Source organism: Aythya marila (genome assembly GCF_965140915.1).
Source record: "Aythya marila genome assembly, chromosome: 22".
Taxonomy (NCBI): domain Eukaryota; kingdom Metazoa; phylum Chordata; class Aves; order Anseriformes; family Anatidae; genus Aythya; species Aythya marila.
Genome location: NC_139063.1, coordinates 3,124,268 through 3,146,854, shown reverse-complemented (window position 1 = coordinate 3,146,854; position 22,587 = coordinate 3,124,268). Strand labels below are relative to the sequence as shown.

The window sequence follows — 22,587 nt, the reverse complement described above, 5'->3', positions numbered from 1 at the left end:
AACATGAACAGAGAAGGGATGCAGAGCTGGTGAGGGGCCTGGAGCACAAGTCCTGTGAGGAGCAGCTGAGGGAACTTGAGGATGTTTGGGCTGGGGAAGGGGAGGCTCAGGGCAGAGCTCATTGCTCTCTGCACCTGCCTGGAAGGAAGGGGTGGGGAGCTGGGGGCGGCCTCTTCTCACAGGGAACTGAGACAGGACCAGAGGGAACGGCCTCGAGTTGTGCCAGGGGAGGTTCAGGCTGGAAATGAGGAGACATTTCTCCTCAGCAAGAGCGCTCAGGCGTTGGGACGGGTTGCCCAGGGAGGTGGGGGAGTCCCCGTCCCTGGGGGTGTTCAGGGAGAGGTTGGACGTGGTGCTGGGGGACAGGGGCAGGGGGTGGTGATGGGGGCAGTTGGACCAGATTAGCTTGGAGCTCTTTTCCAACCTAACGATTCTAGGTTTCTATGAGCTGGGTGAGCTTTAACGTCCCTCGGAACCCAAAGCACACAGGACTTGGACTCGGTGACCCTTGCGGGTCCAACTGGGGACATTTTGTGCCTCTACACCTCTGTGTGCCCCTACCTCACAGCGGCGCTGCTCGGGACTCGAACCCGGGTCCTTCACCCCCGGAGCCCGAGCGCCGGGGCGCGGCCCCACCCCCCCTCCCCCCTTTCCCGCGAGCCCCCGCGGCGGGGCGCGGCGCTCCCGGCGTGCCGCGCGCGGCCGGAAGCGGAAGTGAGTGCGCTGGAATCATGGTGCCGCCGGGGCGGGGAAGGAGCCGCCGCCGCTGCCGGGGGCTCGGTGAGCGCGGCTGGGGGGCGGCGGGGGGCGGCCCCCGGGGCTTGGGGCGCGGGGGGAGAACGCTGTGAGAGCCCTGGGGGCGGCTCCCGGCGGGGCTCGGCCGCTCGAGGTTCGGGGGTGGCGGCGGTGGCGGGGGGGGATCTGTGAGGAGCCGCCCGCGGCCCGGTGCCGCCGCCCGCGGCGGTCCCTGAGGGGCCCTGAGGGGGTTTCGAGGCCTGGCCCGGCCCCTTCTGACCCCCCCCGTCCTGCTCCTCTGTTGCAGATGAGCTGTCGCGGCCCGGCCTGAGGATGTCGCAGTGAGCGGCGGGGGAGCCATGGGGGAGAACAGCCCCGAGGGCACCGCGCTGTGCTGCGAGGCGGAGGAGGAGGAATTGAGCCGGGAGGACAACGGGATGAGGTTCGCCACTATCGCCGCTAAAAACGGGCTGGTCTCCTCCTCGTCCGGGACGGTGTACGACAGGACGACTGTTCTCATAGAGCAGGACCACGGCGTGTTGGAGGACGATGAGGATGAAGGACAGTGTAGCGATCACTTGCCTTTTTTACCCGAGGGTCATGAAGAAGGATTTCATTTAATAGCAGATCATGAAGGAATGTCCCAGGGTTACGTGCAACATATAATTTCTCCGGATCAGATTCACCTGACGATAAATCCTGGTTCGACTCCTATGCCACGAAATATCGAAGGAGCAACACTCACTTTGCAGTCTGAATGCCCAGAAACCAAGCTTAAAGAAGTAAGTAGCCAAAAACGTTTCTAGACTCTGTGCTCGTTTTGAGTAGTTTTTAGCTGGTGACCTCAAATGCTTTGAAAACATGTTTCTGCCAGGAGGCAGGCAGCAGATTCCCTTGTTCTTAAAGGTTCGTGTCTAGTTAGTTCTCTGCAGTCACTTCCTTACACGGGCTGTTGCTGTTAGTGACAGTAGCGCCCCGTGGAGGTAGGCGTGACCGTGTCCCACAGGTTGGTGTATCAGCAGCAGAGCTGCAAACGTCATCAGTTTTCGCTTTCATGCCCTGCTGCTCTCTTGTGAAGCAGCCAGGAAGTATTTCTTCATATCTGGTGACACACTAGATAACAGGAGAATGTGGCAACAAAAACCCATTTGCATTTGTAGTGTGTGTGATTTTTTTTTGTGGCCTTTTATTAGTTGGAGAACTATCTTCTGAGTTCAGAGACAGGTAAAAAGAACGTGAACTCTGTTATTCTGTGGAGATCCCTGTTCCTGAGCAAAGCACATCCAAATCGCCATTTAAATTCTGCCCTATTTGAAATAGCTAAAATACAAAGCTGAAGGTGCTAAACTTAAAATTGCTTCATAGCTTTACTGTGTCACTCACGGGGGAACTGAGAAGAAACTTCAGAGTACTGGCTGAAGCAAATTTATATAGTTAAAATAGAAACTCCTTTTAATTCTGTTTCCCTGATGAATTCTGCCTGCATGCAGAGTGGTGAAAGTTTGGAGGTTTCTTACTGCTTAGGTGCAAAAGCAATGCAAAGTTGCCTGCAATGCCAAGGCGTTTGTAACAACCGAGTGCTGCTTTTTTGGACCTTGTTTCGAGTTAAATTTATTCAAGTGTCTCTGCTAGGACTGGGGGTAGAAGCATTGACTGATTGTGTAACTGATAGTGTGAGCGAGGATTGCAGAAATGAGCCCTTGTTAGGAAGGAAGCTAGGTTTGAATGCTCTGAATAATTTAGATTAGCAGGGAACCTTGATTATCACTCACACGGCAGCAAGGAAATGTGGCTGTGGGAGGTCGGCTTCACGATTAGTCACAAAATTCTGGACCCAGGTTTGTTCTGTAAACCCGTTTAAGTCTAAGGAATTTCTTTTACTCAATTATTCGTATTTGTAGCTGCTGAATCCTGCCTCCTTAGCTGCTGAAGTGTTTAATTTTGGTGTGTCAGTCATGCCAGTATTTTCTTTTCCTTTTTGTAGAAGGATCAGCTTGCAGTCTGCAATGTGTGAGAACAGTGTGTGCTAGCTGAATTGGTGGTGATGACTTTACCCATGCGATTAGCCTGCTTTATTTCTTCACCCTGCCCTTTTTTAAAAGGCTTGCAAGACCTGGAACTGCCTGGTGAAGTTCTTTATCTGAATTTATTTTCCAACTCTTAGCTTAATTTTCTAGCTGGGGGAAGGAATTATGCCGTAATTTGAAATAAGTGGAAATAAGCCCTGAGGAAGCAGAATCTCTTCTGTCTTGTCAAACCCCTTTTTAGTTCCATTATTTCAGATGCTTGTTAAGTTGCCAGGAGGAAGCTTTAATACTCCTGTGCCTTTGGCTCAGCTCTGAGTGCCAGCAGTCTGATTCTTGGGTACTTCCAAAACATCTGAGGCAGCTCTAACAATTGAGAGGAATGCTTTAAAGTCCTAAACTTTCAAGTCAATCTTGGAGACCTATGAAGGGAAATTGTTACACTCCATTAATCCCTTCAACTTCCTTGTGTTGCAATACGCGTCTCTCATAATTGTCTGTGGAAATACACGTGATTGTAGTCTTCTGTTTCAGTTTGATTGATTTGCTTTTGTTCAGTGTTGACACAGGAAAAAATATAATTTAAGGGGAATCTCTAGAACTGAAAATAAAGGCAAACAGCAACCTAAGTGGCCTTTGGTCAGTGTGATGTGCTCAGCTCTTGCGAGTCCTGTTGATTACTGGACAATTAGCTCCTACTTGTAAGGCAAATGCTTCGTTAAGCCTAATGAAGCCTCTTCCAGCTTCCCTCTGATGCATCTCCTGCGTAGCACGCTGTCCTCTGCAAGAAGTGTACGTGCTACAGCCCCGGCCTTTATCTCCAAAGCAACCCATTTCTGTGTGCTCCGTGTCCCAGCCATCTGTGGTTTCTATCACTGCCGTGTTTCTGTGTTGTTGTTTGCGTGTGGCGCTGCTCCCATCTTCCCAGTGCTGGAACCACCAGCCCTTCGCGGTCAGCATCTGCATCGTTCTGTATGTAAGGCGCGTGTGATGTGCTCAAGTTCCTAATGTGAGACGAGAATTAAATGCTTTGCTGCTCTACAAGTCTTATTCACTTATAATGTGGTTTTAATATTGCTTCTGTTCGTGCAATAAAGATTTAGTCTCTGAGAAAAGGGGGGGACTGCAAGGCCTCTGCCATAGTCCCGCTGTTAAACTGGAATTGTCACCACCTTCCTTTGAGAAGTGCATCAGCAGCCAGGGACCAGATCCTTAATCACTAATTAATAAATATCCTCCTCTTCCTCTCACTGTCTAGGCGTAAACGCAAATGCACAGAAGGTTTCTTAGACTCCTCATCTGATTTTTAGGCAGCTCACATCTGCGTTGCTTCCCTTTTGCTATGAGATATCCTGTAATGCGCTGTGTAAAATGTTCCCCAGCAGCTGCCTTAACACTCCAAAGGGGAGCATTTCCCTCAGTACTGATACAAACCGTGCTGAATCTGATGACCCCTGAAGATAAAACACGCACGCGTTGATCTAATAAAATGTGTTTTCTGCCCTTGTGTCTGTGTTTTATCAGCCCATGCTCTTGTGTTTTGGTAGCCGCAACACACAACCAAATTTTAATTATTTTGTAACTGTTGTAATGCCCAGATATTTGTTACCAACTTCAGCTGATTTGGAGGGTGGGTTGTTTTACAGTTAAATTACTGTCCTTCTCTCAAGACCACTTCGTATTATTAAAAGCAACTAGATAAGAATGCAAACATCTCCAAAACTTTTCAATTTCCTTGGGTGGGAGAACATCATGTGCTGTTGTAGGTGCCCACGCTGACACCAGGTTCTGGTGCAGCACACCACTGCCAGGGCAGTCACACACGTGCATTTCTGGGTTAGAAAAACTGTAGGAAGTGGAATGCTTTAGAGTAAAGCTTGGGTCAGAGGAGAAAGGCTGAGCTCCAGCCTGTGAATTTCGTGGTAGGCTGTCAAGTCCTGAGTGCAACCATAGCACTTCATTACGTGTTCTCCCAAGAGTTCATCACCTCTCCTGTGTGGAGAGCAGCTGAGGTAGCTAGTGTCCTTAGAAATAAAAGGAAAACTCTTGAAACAAACACAGTGTCAGAAGAAACTGAATCATGTCTCCACTGGCTTTTTTTTTTTTTTTAATTATTTAAAGCTTTTGCAGTTAAGTGTACAGTAGGTCCTCTTCTGTGTCCCTTTTAAAAAAACAAAGCAAGAAACCAAATCCTTTATCCAGTGCTAGATGGAAACGTAGTAAGGATTGAAAGGAGATGGTATTCTGAAAAAGGAAAGTCTTTAGTCTGGTAAGACTTCTGAGCTCTAGTTTTTAGGAAGTCCCTTACTGTGAGACAGTTACCCATATTCTTTCTGCATCTATGGCAAAAAGCTTAGTTTGAACCTGTTCTTTCTCTTCTGCATCCTACGTAACTTCTTTAGCTCTCCTTTCCTCCCCGTTGAGTTTTGTGATAGCTAAATGTCTTTCACGGTGGCTACAGTTCTGGGGGATAATGTTTGTCAGCTGTCATGCACAACTGGAGAAGCACGGAGAGCAGCTGCTTGGCTGAGCAATTGTCAGCTCGAGGCTCCAGTTCGGAGTAAAGTCTCGCCCTGGATTAATCACGTAGTGAGACGAGCGTTGATATTAAAGCTTGGAAAACTCAGCTCCAGTGAGCAATATGCTGTTAGCATCAGATATTCATGAGGCAGGAGTCAAGTCAGCGCTACCCAGAATGAAAACTGCTCCTAGTTAATTTACTCAGGTCTTTCTAGTGTCATAGTTAGGGTATTTGTATTCTTGTACATGTAACCTGCTGTAATGTCCTCCAAACAACAAGGTTTTATCAAAAGCAGGTGTAGGTGAACGCCAGCCTGCAGATGTGGTACCAACAAGAGGCTACAGCTCGAGACTACCCAAGAGATTTTGCAGCTCCTGTCCACTCACGTTTTATAAATCTTTCTTGAATCACATCCTAACAATTTCATACCCTGCGAAACAAGGAAAATAGGTCGGTGTTACTATTCATTTATCTGCCCTTAATCCCAATTAAAATTGGTGTTTGTGTTTATGCCTGGGCACTGTCTGGCCATGCTGCTTCCTGGAGGGCTATTTAGATGTCCTCGCGTCGTTGGGATCTAGCAGTCATGTTCATAAGAGGAAATGCTGAGCATGTGTGGCTCCCCTGACAGCACTAAGGGCTGCTACTTTGGACCTTCCTTCGGACCCTCTAGCACTGATGCAGTCTTCAACAGTGCCAACAACTGCTAGCGTCATATATAATGTGTCCCAGATCCCCTCCATTCTCCTTGTTCTTATGACATTGTGTAACGTGAATGGGAGACGAGTTTGGGGCAAAACAGTGTGGTGTGGAGTCATTTGGAGATCTCATACTGCTCCTACTGAGGGTCTGTTCCTTCACTGATGTGGTATTACACAAAGCGTTACTCAAATTACTTATTTTATGAAAGGATTAACAAATACTCAATTCCTAGGCACAAAAGAACAATGTGCTTCTGCTGTCTGGCTGCTTATGGCACCCACCGAAGTGCCAGATATTTCTGACAGGAGTGTGACTACAACTAAAGTGATTTTAAACTTACCCGAGCACAGGTCAAGGGGTCCTGTGTTAGTTTGTTTTCATACCCCCATCTGTGGTAATAAAACAATGAGTTTCAAACACTCTTTTCTGATGGGCGTATATATAAAGCAAAAAGTGAAGGGCAGTTGTTGAGACACGAGATGGGTGGAAACCCTTGTTTATGTGTCATGTACAGGCTCATCCACTTCTCCTGGTATCAACCCACAATTCGGTATCTGTTAATTTTTTTTAAAGACGGTCTGTAGCCTCGTCTTTGCAGCAATACTGGGTACTGTCAGGTTGTACCTTGGAAAAGAGGATTGCTGACTGTCCTGCTAGATTTTTCTCCTGTCTAGTCATTACACTACCAGATCTGCAAGTTTCTGCTCCTCTCTTGTGACTTTGCATCGCCTTTTTAAACGTTTCAGAATCAACATCTTTTGGAATGCTCTTCTGCTGCTTGCCTGTCAGCCATCAACTCCTCTCCTGGGCTCTGTAATTACTTTTAGATGTTAAGGTTTCTCAACGGCAGCAGTCAAATGAAAGCCGTCAGTCTGATAATTAATGTTGGAGGGAGATTATTCGAGCATATCAGATGGCTTATTCCTTCTACTTCACAAGAGAGATTGAGATTTAATTAAGCATTATGACTTGCACACAGGAAGCTTCTTCCGTGGTCTTTTTTCTGCCTGTAGTAGAGGCTGGGAAGACTGTCAGACCTAGTCCAGTATGAAACTGCTGCCTGGTGATGGAGATCGCTGGCTGAGAATCTGTGACACTGACCTGTGATGGAAAGCACGTTGCCTGAGTCCCTGCACTTCAGCCATTTACTGGTTAAGTCAAAGCAGAAGAGAAGAACGAAGCACAACGAAGGCTGCCTTTGAGATAAAATTAAGTAATAAATGGTCTGATGGAGGCTGTAGGAGATTTTGGAAACTTTGATTCTCATTCAGGGTGTTAGGGTTCATCTTCCTTTATCTTCAGCCATTAATAGGAGCTCTGCTGTAAGCACCGGAGTGAAATACAGGTGGTTTGCTAGCCTATTAGGGTTCTTTTCAGCTATTGATTTCTAACTAGATGTATTTTGAATTATTTTTTTCCCTTTTTTCCCCCCTCTTCTATTAGTTTCCTATTGTTCTCTAAGGTCAGCCTGCTTTCCGACGTGTGCCACTCTTCTTCGCATAGTACAACAGATGTATTAATTAGTCTGATGATTAAACTGCAATTCCCCCCTCCCTCCCCCCTTTTGCCTTTGAAGTCAGAATCTATCGCATCGTCTTTGATGTTTAACTGGCGTTCTACCCTGCCTGGATTCTAGAAATGCTTAAAAATTAAGCATACAATATTTTGTCTCCCAGGTTAAGAGATACCAGTGCACCTTCGAGGGCTGTCCGCGCACCTATAGCACTGCCGGAAACCTGCGCACTCACCAAAAGACACACCGTGGGGAATACACCTTTGTCTGCAATCAAGAAGGCTGTGGCAAAGCCTTTCTTACCTCCTACAGCCTCAAAATCCACGTTCGAGTGCACACTAAGGAAAAGCCGTTTGAATGTGATGTGCAGGGCTGTGAAAAGGCATTCAATACACTGTATAGGTAGGGATTCTCTGCGTGTTTCATGTAGACGTGGCTGCTGCTCTTTTTGCAAGTTACATCTACTTGTTGTTTGTGTCTGAATACAATTATTATTTTTCCAAGTACAGATGCAAATAAAAACTCCACAAAAAGTGAAAAAGCCATACCAAGATGGTATAACCATCCAGGATGATTAACTTGTAATAACATAGTTTGTTTATTTTGTGGTAGTGTTGAAGATGCTGCACAAAACCAAGGAATTCTCAGATTTGTGTGAGGACTTTGGGAGTGGTATCAATTACTTCCATTAAGCTTTAATCCTGTCCTCACGTTTAAATGAATGGCTTGCTTGCCTCAGAGAGGGGCTGGCTTGTACTACAGACCATAAAAGGGATTTTTTGTGCATGCTTTTTAGGTTGAAAGCACATCAGAGGCTTCACACAGGGAAAACATTTAACTGTGAATCAGAAGGCTGCAGTAAATACTTCACAACGCACAGTGACCTGAGGAAGCACATTCGAACACACACAGGAGAAAAGCCATTTCGGTAGGTTGCTGGGTGGCAATTTTCGCTTCTCTAGAACTTCTGTAATGGATCACCTGTGCCAAATGGCAGCTATTACTGTCATTAATGAAAAATTATTCCCATTAAAAAAAAAGGCTAGCATTTGAGCATGTTTCTTCTAGAGTGCTCTTAGTTATTTGTAAAAGTGGGTGAAATAACTGTCTTCAAGTGACCGGAATAGTCAAGCTAGGAGAATTTTTTTGGACGTAAGTGTATTGCAAGATAAGCACGATTATAAAACATATTGGTGTATGTGTGATGTGATGCAGAGTTTATTCCATGAAGGAGACACCCACAACCCCAAATGACGACGTTATGCTTGACTTTTAAAGTCACATTCAGAGTTCTGCTTGCATATAGAATAACCTAGCAAGGTTTAACTACACATTTTTCCTATTGGGCAGTGTTGTGGTGTTTATTTTTTTTACATTTAGATGCAGTTCATAAAAAAGGAAAGGTTCTTCTAAGATCAGTCTTGGTACCATTGTTTTTATTCTTTAAGATAAGTCTGTGCAGCATGCATAGCAGCTGTAGGGACGTACCTGGTACTACCAGAGACTGGTGGCAGGCCCCCTTTCAGAGTCCTGTGACATGAACATGACATGAGGTTGTAACAAATGCATGAAAGGAGCCTGATTCTAACTCTTCCCTGATTCAGGTGTGAGCATGACGGCTGTGGAAAGGCTTTTGCTGCAAGCCACCACCTCAAAACACATGTTAGGACACATACTGGTAAGTCCCAATGGTTTATTTTATTTTATTTTATTGAGCCTGTGCAGTTTATACTAACTCTCAGAATCTCAATATGTATTTAAACTTGCATATAAAATAACCTATCAGGGACATTTAACTACACATTTTTCCTATCAGGCAGTGCTGTATTTATTTATTTTTTTACATTTCGATGTAGTTCATAAAAAAAAAGAAAGGTTCTTCTAGATCAGTCTTGGCACCATTGATTTTATTTTTTAAGTTACGCAATACATTCAGGACTCTTAAATACAGCTATGCAAATAGATGTAACTTAGTGAGTCAGCTATAAATCACTTCTTTCCTGGAGATATCTAGGAATGTATTCTGATTCTCCTCTATGACCTGTGTCAAGCACATGATAACATGAAAAAATGGGTGGACAATAAAAAATTCAGCTCATGTTTCTGCTGAGAACAAAGAAGCTGAACCACAGAGAAAAGTCACTTCCATTTATGCCTGACAGGTCTTGAATTTCATCAGCGTGTTTCACAGATGTCTCAGTAGTGATGCACAGAAATTAAACATTCTGTTCTTGTGTCAGTTCACTTGATAAAATGGAACCTTTTATTTACAAGCCTCTTTCCAAGAATGACGAATGTGTTATGTGGCATTATAGCGACTCTCAAATCTATTCATACAAGTTCCAACATGTCGTATAGTAATTACCTACTGTTTTGCAGAGTATTATTAAGACTGTTTATAAGGTGGGACCCAGTCTTTTGAATAGGGCCATTGTGATAGCAAGTTAAGGAACTGCTCTTTCAGTTAGCTGTTGGTGCTGCTGGTTTGGCTGTAAGTAGCAATTTGTACAGAAACCAAGGTACTTCTTTTTCCTACCAAGATGTGCTCTGGTGCAGAAAGAGTTTGAATATACTTAACTTATGCTAAGGTTTCACTTTTTGTAATAACAAGTTGTGTTGGAGAAAAACAACCGTGTTTGTATAAAATACTACTGCTATTCTATGTGCTTTAAAAGTATCTTATGTAAGCTTGTATGTTTGTTATGTCCGGATTTTGCTGCCTATAGGGGAGAAACCTTTCTTCTGTCCCAGTAATGGCTGTGAGAAGACTTTCAGTACACAGTATAGTCTCAAGAGTCACATGAAAGGTCATGAGAAAGGACATTCCTATAATGCACTTCCCAATAACAATGTGTCTGAGGTTAGTAGCTCTTCTTCCTAATGTTTCTGTTTTAGGTAGAGACAAAACCTTCCTTTGGTGAAAAAAATTATTTGGTCTGTAACTTGTTTTAAAGGTGTAACATTTAAGGCTGAGATTTTCAAAAGAAATTATAACTAATCGATGCCTATCTCCCATGAAGTCACTGGTGGTGGCCTTTATTTTTTGAACTGAAAATTCAATTTCAATTCTGAAATTGCTGGCATTCAAGGTGGAAGTGTAGACTTTCTTTTCATAGGCTGTGTTCACAGCACACTGATAATAAAGAGTGGCATCAGCATTTCTGAAACTTGTAGCATGGCATGTGGTTACGAAGTTTTATTTAGAAAAGCACGTCTAAGTTTGTGTATTCATTTTAATCACATTAAAATTAGCTGCTGCTGCTTGGATGACTAGCAAGTACTGGCACAAGCATATAGGCAGTTGTATACATTATCAAGTTATTCCCTGTAGATTCTAATATTTCACTCAACACTTCGTAATATGTGTGTGAAGTAAAATAAACACTAACTGTTAATGACTTGAATTTTTATATTCTACAGGCTGCTTTGCTCATATGCTAATTTGGAGTTCTAGGTTGCTTAATTTTTTTGCAAAGCAATGTGGGAGATGTTAAGATCCTTGAGAGCAGCTAAATATGTTTTGCTTAGCAATATTGTTCCTTAGATTTTAGAACTGAGACTCGGGTCATCCATAGGTAAAAACAAAACAAAACAAAAAATCTGTGTAGACAGAATAGCTCTGCTTATATTGTATGAACTTTAAAAAGTAATTAGAAACATTTCTGCCACTATTGTTTAATATTTAACCCCATTTCTTTTCTTCTTTACAGGATACAAGCCACTCGCTCTGTCTGAGTGACTTAAGCCTCATATCAACAGATTCAGAACTACGGGAGAACTCTAATCTAGTGAGTTACTGTCCCTGGATTGCCTCACCCATAATTTGAGTTTTGTTTTTTCCTAGCAACGTATCTGTCCTGTTGAGTGGAACACAGATTAGATATGTATGACTGGTTGCTTCTGTTTCACTTGCTCCAGCATGCTCTCCTTTAGACTTCCCTTTCGCTAGTGGAAGAGACATATTGTGTCACAAAATAAAATAACTCTAGCATTCATTTTCAATATGAAAATAACATTTGGTCAAAATGAATCAGCTTGAAGTGAATAGTGTATACAAATTAGATATTATGGTACTACCCAATATATGCCAGAGATGTAGCTATGATCAGCTCTGAGCTGTAGGATTAGAGCTGGCTGAACAGTGAATGAAACAGGTAGCTAGCTGATACACTATCCAGCATGTTTCTTGTGCTTCAGTGGGGGAATTTATACGTGTAAAGACTAAGCATGGCAAGCTCGCTTCTCGAAGGCTTCAGACAGGAATACAGATAAGCAAATATTAAGGCAAGCTATTGTTTTTATACAGCTGAGTAAGATCTTTATTACTGAAAAGGAAAAACTTATTCTGCAGCAGAACTAGTAGGACATGTTTAAACCATCTTCTTCCCCACTGTTTGGATTTGTTCCCTGGTCTTTCCTGTTTAGATTTTGGTTTTAGGTATTAAGTTGGGTCACTTGTATAGAGTAATCTGTTGAGTGACACAGTCACCTAATTAGGTTATTAAATATTAGCTGCCAGGTGTTGTTTAAATAGATTGCATCTTTTCACAAACACATCTGTGAATAAACTTGTAAGTACTTGAAGAGCCTGTTCAGGAAGCAATTGCACTTTACTGGCACTTTCAGCACAGAGCTTTGGCTTATTTGTTGCAATGGCTCTGATGTCTAACAGCAGAATAGCCAAGTGAAAGAGATGGATTTTCTTCCAAAATACGCAGTGATTAAATCAAGCTGTTTTAAAAGCTCAGCATCTGATTTTACCATAATGCTGTTCTTGCTTGCAGTTAACTGTTGACTGAGCTTAAATTTTACATGGAGGAAAATTATATGCTGATGAGAGTATGTCCTTATTTTGTGCTTCCACGTGGAAGCAGCATGCAGGTTTTTAATATATTCTGTTCTGATAGCAGTGTGGGTGACAGCAGTGCATAGTTCAGAATATAGTCTAAGCAGAGTTATTTTATTTCTGCTCCAGAAGAGGTTTTGCAAAAAAAAAACAAGACCAAATTAATGTCTGTTTCAGTTTCTAGTAGAGTATTATAGTAAATAAAGGTTGAACAAAGTATAAATGAGAAGAATGTATTTGACTTTTAAAGGCTTTGCTTATTTTTGTAAGGATTTGCTCATTATGTTGGTAAATTTTATTTTGGGTAATAAAAACTAAGTGTCATTTTACATTTTATGCTAGGTACATGAACTATGTACCTTTCCTGAAGGTGGCTGGTTAACTGGGCATGTGTTTCTGACGTTGATATGTTGGCTGCCTGGGATTCGTGCAAAGTTTATGGAGACCTGAGATGGAATGTTATCTGATATCTTCCTGTCTTTTCTATTTGCCAGACACATGGACAAGACCTGAGCACAATCTCACCAGCAAGTATCTTTGAGTCGATGTTTCAGAGCCCAGATAATACCACAAATCAGGAAGACTCTAAGCAGACAGGTACAAATTGTTTCTGCACTATTTTAAGAGAGAGTTTTTTGACAGTTTTCCCTCTCTGCGTGCAAGTGTTTGAATCAGCAACTCAGACTGAAAACTACTGCCCCACATAAGTTTAAGTAGCAAACCGACAACTTCAGCTTCAGTGTTGAAATATTTTTGTGTTGAAATACATTCACGGATGGTGTAACACAGGCAGTGACAGGGGAACTGACCATGTATTTACACAGGCTGTTGTACAGTGATGTTCTTGAACTTCATGTCTGTGTTATCTTTGAACTTCCTCTCTTGATGGAGCTGCATGAGCCTGCTGATGCTTTGGAGAGAGGGCTGAGGGGATTGATCAGCTAATGTGCATCAATCAGTGTTATCAGCTTCCTGAATTTGGACCTACTTTTAGATTTCATTGCCTAGTATTGTATGTTTTTGAGCTCAAAGTGGTAGTGCTTTATTGAGCAAAAATCTATTAGCTAGCTGATAAGTTTATTGAAAAGGTTGTTTATTCAGCCATTATGAGAATTGAGGTATTTATATATTTTCTTTGTTTCTTTTGGCAGCTGCCTTGATTGAAGCTTTTAATGGTCATGCAGACTCAGTCACTGCTGTTCCGCCTTCTGCAGGAGATTCAGCATCGTTGTCTCTTCCACTCGTACTGCAGCTTGGCATCTCTGAGCCTTCGCATTCAGCACTACAAGCCTCAGCAGCACCCGCTGCTCCCTCCATAGGAACCAGCTCACAGCAAGCTGCATTTGGAAATCCTGCAACTGTTTTACAATCCCCAGAAGTGCCTGTTCCTCACAGCACACAGTTTCCAGCCAGTCACCAAGACTTCCTGCAGCACACTCAGACACCACCGCAGCCCGTTGTACAAGGACTTTCAGTGGTTGCTGGGGCTCCTGCCCCGACAGCACCAAGTGCCACTGAACCCCTGCCAGCTGTGGTTCAGACTGTGCCTGTTGGTGCGAACTCTGTTCTGACCAGTAATCCAACTATAACAATTACTCCTTCTCAAAGCACCGCTATTCTACAGTCCAGCATTGTCATGGGAGAGCAAAACTTGCAATGGATATTAAATGGTGCCACTGGTTCTCCACAAAGCCAAGAACAAATGGTTAGTATATCTAGTTTAGCTTTGAAACAGCTTGAACCATCCCTGTTCCTCATAGAGTCTTTCCCCTTGGGAAAAAAAAAGGGGATCAAACCTGGAATTGTAAGATCCAAACCAGGATGCAGTATTATATAAAGCTTATTGTATTAATATTGATAAGAACGTCAACAATGCAGCCCCTAAAATAGAGAAATAAATAGAGAATAGAGGCAGAGAAATTCCAAGGGCATAGAAATCTTGTTTTCTCCTTCTTTTCCCAAGTGACAAACTTCTCACAGAAGATAGCAACCTGGTTTATCCAGGACACTGCACCATATGGCCTGAGAATATGTTTTTTATTCTATTCCTTTTGACAAGTACAAAAGACACTGTAAAATTTCAGCATTCAGACATTTTGTAATCTCTGTCTCTTTGTAATGCAGCCTCATAAAGATAATACGTTTTCTGGGAAAATGGGATGTTTCTGGTTCTGCATTAAATCTGGATATTGAAGACTGTGTTTTATCAACTTTAGGTTTTGTCAGTTGCAAATAAGTAAGAATGAAAGGCTGCAAGTACAAGCAGTATGAGCAAGCACGGCAATTTTTTTAAGAATTCAGTCATTCAGCTGTCAAAACAAGCTGTGATAACAGGCACGTAGTGCAAAGGGAGATTACTCCCCATCTTTAGGACTACTGAAATATTACTCTTAGGTTCGGAATAGCCAGAACATAGCAGGGAACCAAACCAAATGCTAATTTTTTTATTAGTTTTCCCACGTGTTCTCTTTGGAAAGCGTGTATTTATGTTTCTTTTGCTTGCAGCTGTTTGGAGGTTGAACAGTAGAAATTTGTTTCGAATCATCTCATGCTCTCTTTTTCTTTTTTTTTTTCCTTTAAGCCACAAGTTCCGAAAGTAGTAGAAAAGGTTTTTTTTACCACTGCATTACCAGTAGCTGGCAACACAGGTAAGCATGTTCAACACAGAACCTTCTTTTCCCTCTTTGCTTGTTTGCAGCAGTGTTATCTTAACCAGGATTTGTGGTGATTTGATTGCTTGCAGAACTCTTGAAGAAAATTGTTCAATTTTTCAAATCTTCCTGAGGTTTTAAGTGCAATCAGTAGACTTATGGCTTTGTGCTGAGATCTGTCTTGTAGTATTTTTTCTAACAACTTGTAAGATAACCATAAATTAGATGTAGGATTTATAAAAAGATGTGCTGTATAAAAATAAGTATTTCATAAAAGTAGAATGATGTTTTAATGGAACATATGTAGAAGAACAAAAGACAAATGCAAGGACGTAATTTGTGTTCTGTTCTTTTAAATGAAGACATTAAATGGGCAGTAAAGTGGTAAACTTAATCAGTTCTTCAGCAATTGTTTTTGGTAAGTACTATCTGCAAGATTCATCTAAATGATACACAGCCATAGACGTTCTGTTCTACAATGTGCTTTCTGTACAGTATTATTATATTGCAAATCTGAATCAATCATAGTCAAAAATAGGTAAGATCTCTTTAGACCGGGCTTCTTAAGTCTGGGTTCAACCTGTACAGGCTGCTCATCAGGAGAGAGCACCTCTAATTTATTTATTTATCATCTGCTAGGGGTATTCGTTGTGCTTGAAAAAACAGTGTGTAATCTCTTCTGCAAGGTGCATACGATCAAATCTAACAGTGATTTGTCTCTCCCCGTGGTGGAATTGCGCACTTTGGTTATGTGTGTCTTGAACTCTGTTTCCCCTTCAGGAAGCCCCGTTCAGCAGATTGGTCTCAGCGTTCCTGTCATCATTATAAAGCAGGAGGAGGCCTGCCAGTGTCAGTGTGCCTGCCGAGACTCTGCCAAGGACAAAGCCACCAGTAAGAAGGAATGTCCCTCACCTGAAACGAAAGCTTCGGAGCAGCCAGCTCCCCAGCTGCAGCCTCAGACCTTTCCTTCCTCTTCCCCTTCTCCTTCGTGTGGGCAGAGCAGTCAGATAGTTACCCCTTCAGACTCGCAGACTGAAACGTTAAGTGCCATGGATGTATCGGACTACCTGTCCCTCCAAAGCCCTGAAACCCCATCCAATATAATTCCAATTGAAGCACTACTGCAGGGTGAGGAAGAAATTGGTTTGAATAGCAGCTTCTCTAAATGAAGATGTTCCAGATTTTCTTTTGCACCTGGAGGGTAAAACCCTTCTCCTTAGAAGCAGAAACTGAAGGATCGATTCTTTTTCCTTCCTCTCTGGAAGTTTTGTGGCTTATTTCTGCTTCACAGATGTCATCTTAGTCACATCCCAGGTACATCCATCTTTGAGAATCTATCTAAAAAAAAATAGAAAAGTCAAAAAAAAAAAAAAAAGCTAAGTTATATATGAACTGTTTTGGCTGCACTGTCTGTCACTTTTGCTTGTCATATGTGAACACGGAAGTTAAGGTTACTCGTGTGCAAAAAGATTTTAAAAAGAAAAAGGGGGGTTAGTTTGTCTCCAATTGCACATCACTTATGTTTGGAATTTAAGGTACTGGCAGCGAGTGGGTCTTTGTTACAACTCCTTGGGTCTATAATTTTCTTTTGTCTCTTGTGTCTGATACTAACCATGCACTATAAGGGGAGCCCGGGAAAGGAAATTGCTGTAGCAGAAAATGGTTTTATTGTAGTAGAAGGTGATTTATCTGCAATTTTTTTGGAATGTGATTGTCACATCACTGTGTTGGGAGGTGATGCCTGGATTTGCATTGTACTAACACAATTACTAAAGCCTACAGACATTTTTGGGGAGCTTATTTCAGCAGAGCACAGGGTGCTTGTGCTCCTGATAGATCTGTTCATCTAATTTCATTAGGACTTGAGATGTGTTGGCAGGTACACTGCTTCACAACACGGAAACACAATCGGAGCCCCTGCTCGCTCAGACTCACGGGTCTGTTTCCTTTGCCTCTCTTTGAAGGATGCAGTGAGTTCCAGACGTAGTCAGATCGGTGTCTGCTGCTCTTTTGATTTACTTGGCTCTGTTCAGAAACAAGTCATCCTCTTAAACAAGCCCTCTGACTGTTTAATCAGGAGCATGGTGCCTTTGCTGGTTACTATCATCTTTTGTCAAGAACAAACCTAGGAAAATTTCCAGAACGATTTGCCGCAAATTCCGTTTGAATTCAGTGAGTTTATCCTTCAGTTGTCCAGAAACGCTTCCTCCTTTCTGTTAAGCTATTTGATTTCTGCCTGAATCTGCCTCCAACCTACTGCAATGCCAGCTTTTGTGCACGGGGCTATTTCTTGACTAAAAGATGTTACACGACATAGTAGTTTTTCATATCAAACTGAAAGTCTATATTCTAACCTACTCAGGGTAAATAAAACACAAACCCCCCCTTCCACCAAAAAGCCTGTAATGTTGCAATAAATGCAGTCTCATTCTAAATGGTTTATTTATGCTGCATTATTTTAAAAGATGTAATTTTATAGTGTTTTATCCATCTTTATGGCTTTGCCTGTCAGTCTTTTTGTGTTAAAGGAAAGAATATTAAATAGTCTTTATTCAGTTTACAGTGTTGTTATTAGTGAGATACAAAGATAACGACTGTAAGCCAATTAACGTGGAGTGTCTCTGTGCACTAAATTTAGGAATGCAGTCTCCTAGTGGATAGAGATCTTTCACTGCTCTTTGCTCCTATTTGATCAAAGCTGCTCTCTGCACCTGCTGGGGACAGAATCGTAGGAATGCAGCCAGACCTCCCCAGGATCCCTGAGGATTTGGAGGTTTTTAACCCTCTGGTGACATGCTCTGTGTAGCCTTACCAACGTCACTGTCACGGTTTTAGCCAGAACAGTGGCTTCAGCTATCTCTCTTTCGATTCCCTTGCAAATGCACTGCCACAGCACAGATGGAAGCGGGCTGAAGGGGGCTGGCTTCTCACCTCTCCGACATTTCCTTTCCACTTTTTAAGCGCCGAAGGGTGAAGCTAGGGTTGTGCCACTAGGGTGAGCGTGAGGGAGGAGAGGCTGTGCTGCGTGTCCTGCCACTCGACTAGGGCAGAGCGCTTGGGGTTTTGCTAATTGCAGTGACGAGCTTAGGGGCATCAACTGAACTGGAAACGCGCTGATTGTGTTTCCTGTCTGAGCGTTGGCTCAGCTGCGGTGCTGTGCAGCCCATCACGGAGGGGATGTGGGTCCTGCAGCAATAAGGTCTGCGTCCATAAACTGCGGATTGACAAAGCATTTGATGTTTTGTTCTAGTCATGGTAACCCTCGAGGACAGCGTGGTGGTGGCCCTCTGTTTTTTTTTCTTTTTTTTTTCCCCCTACAGTATCATTTTGTGATGCAGTTCGGTTGCATGGCAGCAAGAAACTGCTTCGAACACAGAAAAAAACAGCCTCAAGCCTGCGTGGCTGGGGCTGTCTGCCCACGGATCAGTGTCCTCCGGTTCCCTCGTGTAGAGCTTGGCCTTGAAGGAGCGTGAGAGGTGCCTGGAGTGTGCGTGGGGCTTCACCAGGGGGCAGAGGCCACCGAGTGGCCTCCTGCCTTCCCTTGGCATCGCGGTGTTTGAGGGTGCGTGGACGTGCGTGCGTGTGTGTGTGAGAGAGTCTGCTAACGCAGGAGCACATAGGTTCCCCTGGAGTCATGGGGTGTTCTCTGAGGGGGACAAGGGTACCAGATGTGCCCCGAAATGTGACAGCTGGGGGGTTTGGCAACCTCTCCCGAGCCTTTCCAGCCTTCAGGGAAGCATTTTTCCTCGCTAGTCTTGCTACTTGTGACTTAGTTCACCTAAAACTTGGTGATTAGGCCAGATAGCATCTTCAGAAACTCCTTTGTGGTAGAAATCAGTCAAACATCTACCAAAGGCTTTGAAATTGGAAGCTAATTTGGAGGTGTGGTAATTAGCAGCAGTAGGATGCTGCTTAGATCCTTTCCGAGTGGAGATTAGAGGTTAACCCCTCTGCTGCTTTCTCTTCACAGCTACTGTGTCCTGTCAGTGTTTTAGGAAAAGCAACATGTTCCAGCTTCATGCTGACTTCTAGGTGCTTTGGGTGTGCAGTCACCCTCTCGTGTGCGTGTCAGACGGGCTGCAATTTAGGCGAAACTAATTAGAGCTTGTCACGAGCCAAGCGGCGTGATTCTGTGAGCGCAGAGCCTGCTCTGCCACGAGCTGTGCGGCCCGCCCGTTGCGTCGTAGAGCTGTGTGCTGCTGTTTAACTGTCGGTCTGTTTGCCCGAGTGTTCCACGCTGCGTGTGCCCCACACGGCTGCTTGTGTTATCCCCAGCGCCGTGCGATCGCTGTGCTGCTGGGGTGGTCGTTAACACGCTCGGCTGGGAGGAGGTGCGTGAGCAGCTGGCAAGGGGAGGCATCGGTCACAGCAAAACCCTCAGATCCTTGGTGCCAGGGAGCTTTTTGCCCTTCTCTGCCCATTGCCCAGGCATTTAATTTATTCACAATAAGGTTTTTAATAAGGAATGGAGTTTCTACCGTTGCAGATCTGGTAAGATGTTGGATTCCCGGAAAGGGGCACGTTCTGCTAGTGTGCTGGAGCCTCTGAGATCAGCGTGCCCTCCCTCTGTGAAATCTGCATTTCCCAAATCCCTTTCATGATCAGTCAGAGAGCAGAGCTGCTCTGGGTCGTTCTGTGTTAAAGGATTTGCTCTTCGGTGGCCTGTGGGGATTTACTTGGTTCCTTAGACTTTCTAGATGGGTGCAGGAGCTTAAACATGTCAAAGGGGTCTAATTACCACCGTCGGTAGCTGTGGCAGCCAAGCAGCGACCCAAGCAAGCAAACCTGGCATGAAGCTGAAGGCTGTAGAAGTTGCTTTTCATGCTCATAGTTGGTAGAGGGATGAAAAATCAGCACTGTTCCAATGCTGGTACTGAATTATTTAGAACAAAGTACGAATTGGGCACTTCTGTAATGCTAACTGTGTCCTGAAAGACTAGTTCGCAGAACCTCATACTGGTATCTAAAATGCACTTTAGGTTATTTTATCTTTAACCCAATTGCTGCAATTTCTTTTGTATATACTTTCACAAAGTTTATTTTTGCTCTGAGTAAAAGTTAACAGGGGTGTGCAAAGATGAGCACTTAACTTGGTGCAATACTTGTAGCTAAAGATCATTGTCCCGCGTGGTCGGTCTGTCTGTGTCTGTCTGATGGAGTGTGTTTAGTGACGAGCTCGGTGACGTGTTGCCCTACCCTGTCTGTACCCGAGAGAAATTATGCATCATTAGCAAACGTCCAATCTATGCAAATATCCCACTGAGAGCACTGTGCTTTAGCAGGCCTTTTCTCTCACGCTTTCTGGGGAGCTGCTTGTCACTTCTGTAGGGAATTAGTACCTTCCCCGGACCCCGTTCCTCGCCTCCGACCCTGTTCCTTGCCTCCTCCCTTCTCCCTCGTCCTCCCCTCTCCCCCAAAGTGACACAGAAGTGACGAGCTGTTCTGGAGCAGGCATGTTGCACCTTTACAATTTGTCTTCACGAGATCGTTTTTGATGTCCTGTTCTCTGCCTTACTTCACGGAGGATGGCACTGCCGCAGTCATCCCAGATCTTGTTTTTTTGCAACTGCAGCAACATTGCTGAACTGTTTACAGTACTCTTCCTGCACCGATTAGAAATGCGGCTCGGAGAACCAATTAACGAGTGGCCTGCTGGTTGTGGAGCTGCTGGGGGAAATTCGTTAGGGCGTAATTGACCTTGGGGTTGATTGGAGATGAAGAGCTATTGCTGATGGGTGGGGGTTGGAAACAGCTGGCAGCCAGGGCCGGGATGTAGAGCAGAGGGGAACCTCGGTGTCGGGATCCTCGTCCTGCTGCTGGCTGGCTCCGCGACCTCGGGCAAGACACTTAACCTCTCCGTGCCTCAGTTTCCTCCCTGTAAAACAAGAAAGTCGAAACCTTTCTCTGTAAAATGCGTTAAGATCTACGAGGGGAAAGTCCTTGGTGTTAGTAATCTGAGCTAGCTGGACAGAATTGTGAGAGTCGATTTGGACCTAAGGCAAAAAACAAACAAACAAACAAAAAAAGCATGTCTGGAAGAAACCCTACAAATTTCTGATCGCCTAGTTTTTAATTGGTATACTATTTTCTCCTTACCATATTTTGGAAACAATGGCAAGTTTTTATAAATGTTACCTGTAGTTGATACTCATGGACAGGGCTGAACTTTTAACTTTTTTGCGTCTTGTCTCGATATATATCCGATGTTCTAGAAGTTGGATTCTGTGTCTGCACTGAGAAATGCAAATTAAACTGGATATTTATGTAGTAGTGTACATAGTCTAAGTGTGTGTGTTCTTGGAACTAGTTTAAAAATCCCACACCATGCTTTTGGTGGTGTGCAAGCTGGCCAAAATTTGGTTCATTATGCAGCGTACACTTTCTCAAATAAATGCAGTTTCTACTTTTTTCTTACAAGAAATTTTTTTCATACGATCTTTTTCAGCAAAACCAAGGGTATGTTTTTGCAGTACCGTAGCTGACAGTAGCTGGTGTTTCTCGCTGCGTAGCTTTGTGTCCTCTTCCACTTGCTTTTTGAACCAGAGCTGTCTGTCTGACCCTTGTTTTGGAGAGAGAGAGTTGCAGTTGCTGTTCCATTTCACACTGACTAGCATCAGCGAGGCGGGCAGGGCCGCGCTAACCTCAGGCCTGGCGGGTTATTGAAGTCGTCCTCGGCATCGACATCTGCAGAACTGTCAGACCAGGGAGTCCAGGAGAACCTTAGGCTGTCTGTTCACTGCTTTCGTTTTGTTTGACACGTGCGGGGAGCTGGGCAATGGTCTTGGAGATGAGAAAAGAAACGAACCCCAGTTTTTCAAGAATGTGTTTATGGTATTAAAGGAATTTATTTAACTCTGAAACATGGGAACAAACGTGCTTACATTGAGCAATGTGAAGATGTTAGTTACAGGTACAGTACTTCCAAAGGAAGAGCATCTCCAAAACCCAAAAAAAAAAAAGAGTAAATATGAATTTGTATTTTTTGAAGAATGTAAAATGTGAAATAATGGTGTTTGCTTAATTGCTCATTTTGTATGAAGTTAATATTGTACTTTGAAATATCTACAAAGAAGTGGAAATTAACTTTTTTGGAATTGAAAGCAATATTAATACTAATGGAATCCTAATTAAATGCTTATTTAAACATTGTGTTACGATAGTCTTTCCTCAGGGCACTGATCCGTTGTTTGGGAGATGAGTGTGAGCACAATGCTCAGAGAGAGGATCGGGACACGAAGTGATTTCCACATTCTGACAGACAACAGCATTTAACCCAGTCAGTTCCTGCCTTCCCCCACCTGCAGCATTCAGGAACAAACTTCATAACCTCAGTTCTGTCAGGGATGGCTCAGAGTTAGAGCAGCTGTTGTGAATCCACAAATTGCTCATTTCTGCTAACGGCAAGCTCCTGTGTAGCCCCTTCCCTGCAATCAGCAGCTGTGCTCGAGGCAGGGCTTATAATTTATGGCAAACATAAATACAACACAAACCATTTGAAGATGTACAGATGAGGAAAAAACGAGCCTCCTCTGGTCCAGATGGCAGCTTTAGCATCCTTGAGTGGAAGGTGTTAGTTGTTAAGCACTTTGCAATAA

General features: G+C 43.7%; 1 protein-coding gene across 2 annotated transcripts; it reads left to right on the top strand.

Annotated features, from left to right (window-relative positions):
- The first annotated feature begins 708 nt into the window (after positions 1–708).
- MTF1 (metal regulatory transcription factor 1) lies at positions 709–22,136 on the top strand. 2 transcript variants are annotated; one of them, XR_014318947.1, is made up of 12 exons: positions 709–780; positions 1,043–1,517; positions 7,659–7,897; positions 8,292–8,423; positions 9,100–9,173; positions 10,222–10,355; positions 11,206–11,283; positions 12,836–12,938; positions 13,493–14,046; positions 14,923–14,989; positions 15,773–16,306; positions 21,438–22,136. XR_014318947.1 is itself a non-coding variant. In XM_082777481.1 (11 exons), the coding sequence occupies exons 2-11, from the start codon at positions 1,095–1,097 to the stop codon at positions 16,159–16,161; spliced, it is 2,193 nt and encodes a 730-aa protein (XP_082633607.1). In that variant the 5' UTR covers positions 709–780; positions 1,043–1,094; the 3' UTR covers positions 16,162–22,136. The 2 variants fall into 2 exon arrangements, 1 of the variants encoding a protein (XP_082633607.1); XM_082777481.1 differs by having other exon boundaries at positions 15,773–22,136.
- The last annotated feature ends 451 nt before the right edge of the window (positions 22,137–22,587 follow it).

Bases quoted from the DNA above. Each gene is read 5' to 3' on its own strand.
- MTF1 (XM_082777481.1), top strand. From the start codon at position 1,095: ATGGGGGAGAACAGCCCCGAGGGCACCGCGCTGTGCTGCGAGGCGGAG. The intron at 11,284-12,835 runs GTGAGTTACTGT...TCTATTTGCCAG, and splicing joins TACGGGAGAACTCTAATCTA to ACACATGGACAAGACCTGAG. The intron at 14,990-15,772 runs GTAAGCATGTTC...TTTCCCCTTCAG, and splicing joins ACCAGTAGCTGGCAACACAG to GAAGCCCCGTTCAGCAGATT.